This window comes from Neopelma chrysocephalum, unplaced genomic scaffold (assembly GCF_003984885.1).
Source record: "Neopelma chrysocephalum unplaced genomic scaffold, ASM398488v2 Primary Assembly neopelma1_55069, whole genome shotgun sequence".
NCBI lineage: Eukaryota > Metazoa > Chordata > Aves > Passeriformes > Pipridae > Neopelma > Neopelma chrysocephalum.
This window is the reverse complement of record NW_020902988.1, coordinates 1-749: the sequence shown is the minus strand read 5'-3', so window position 1 is coordinate 749 and position 749 is coordinate 1. Positions and strand designations below refer to the sequence as shown.

The window sequence follows — 749 nt, the reverse complement described above, 5'->3', positions numbered from 1 at the left end:
GCTCCACCAGCTCCACCAGCACCAGTGTGCCCAGTTCCACCAGCACCTCTGTGCCCAGCTCCACCAGCTCCACCAGCACCAGTGTGCCCAGCTCCACCAGTTCCACCAGTACCACTGTGCCCAGTTCTACCAGTACCACTGTGCCCAGTTCCACCAGCACCAGTGTGCCCAGCTCCACCAGCACCAGTGTGCCCAGCTCCACCAGCACCAGTGTGCCCAGCTCCACCAGTACCAGTGTGCCCAGCTCCACCAGTACCACTGTGCCCAGCTCCACCAGCACCAGCGTGCCCAGCTCGACCAGCTCCACCAGCACCACTGTTCCCAGCTCCACCAGTACCACTGTGCCCAGCTCCACCAGTACCACCAGTACCAGTGTGCCCACCTCCACCAGCACCAGTGTGCCCAGCTCCACCAGTACCACCGTGCCCAGCTCCACCAGCACCAGTGTGCCCAGTTCCACCAGCACCACTGTTCCCAGCTCGACCAGCACCAGTGTGCCCAGTTCCACCAGCACTAGTGTGCCCAGCTCCACCAGTACCACTGTGCCCAGCTCCACCAGCACCACTGTGCCCAGCTCCACCAGTACCAGTGTGCCCAGCTCCACCAGTACCACTGTGCCCAGTTCCACCAGCACCAGTGTGCCCAGCTCCACCAGCACCACTGTGCCCAGCACCACACCAACCAACCCTGGGACCACAAGAACCAGCACCCCCACAGTGCCCAGCACCCCAACTGGGACCGTGACCAGC

General features: G+C 63.8%; 1 protein-coding gene across 1 annotated transcript; it reads left to right on the top strand.

The window, feature by feature from the left end:
- Positions 1-5: 5 nt before the first annotated feature.
- Positions 6-740, top strand: LOC113979165 (serine-rich adhesin for platelets-like; the record flags this gene model as incomplete). The annotated part of the gene is made up of 1 exon (XM_027706634.1): positions 6-740. A coding segment is annotated over one exon (735 nt), but the record flags the coding sequence as incomplete, so codon positions are not given.
- Between the last annotated feature and the right edge of the window lie 9 nt (positions 741-749).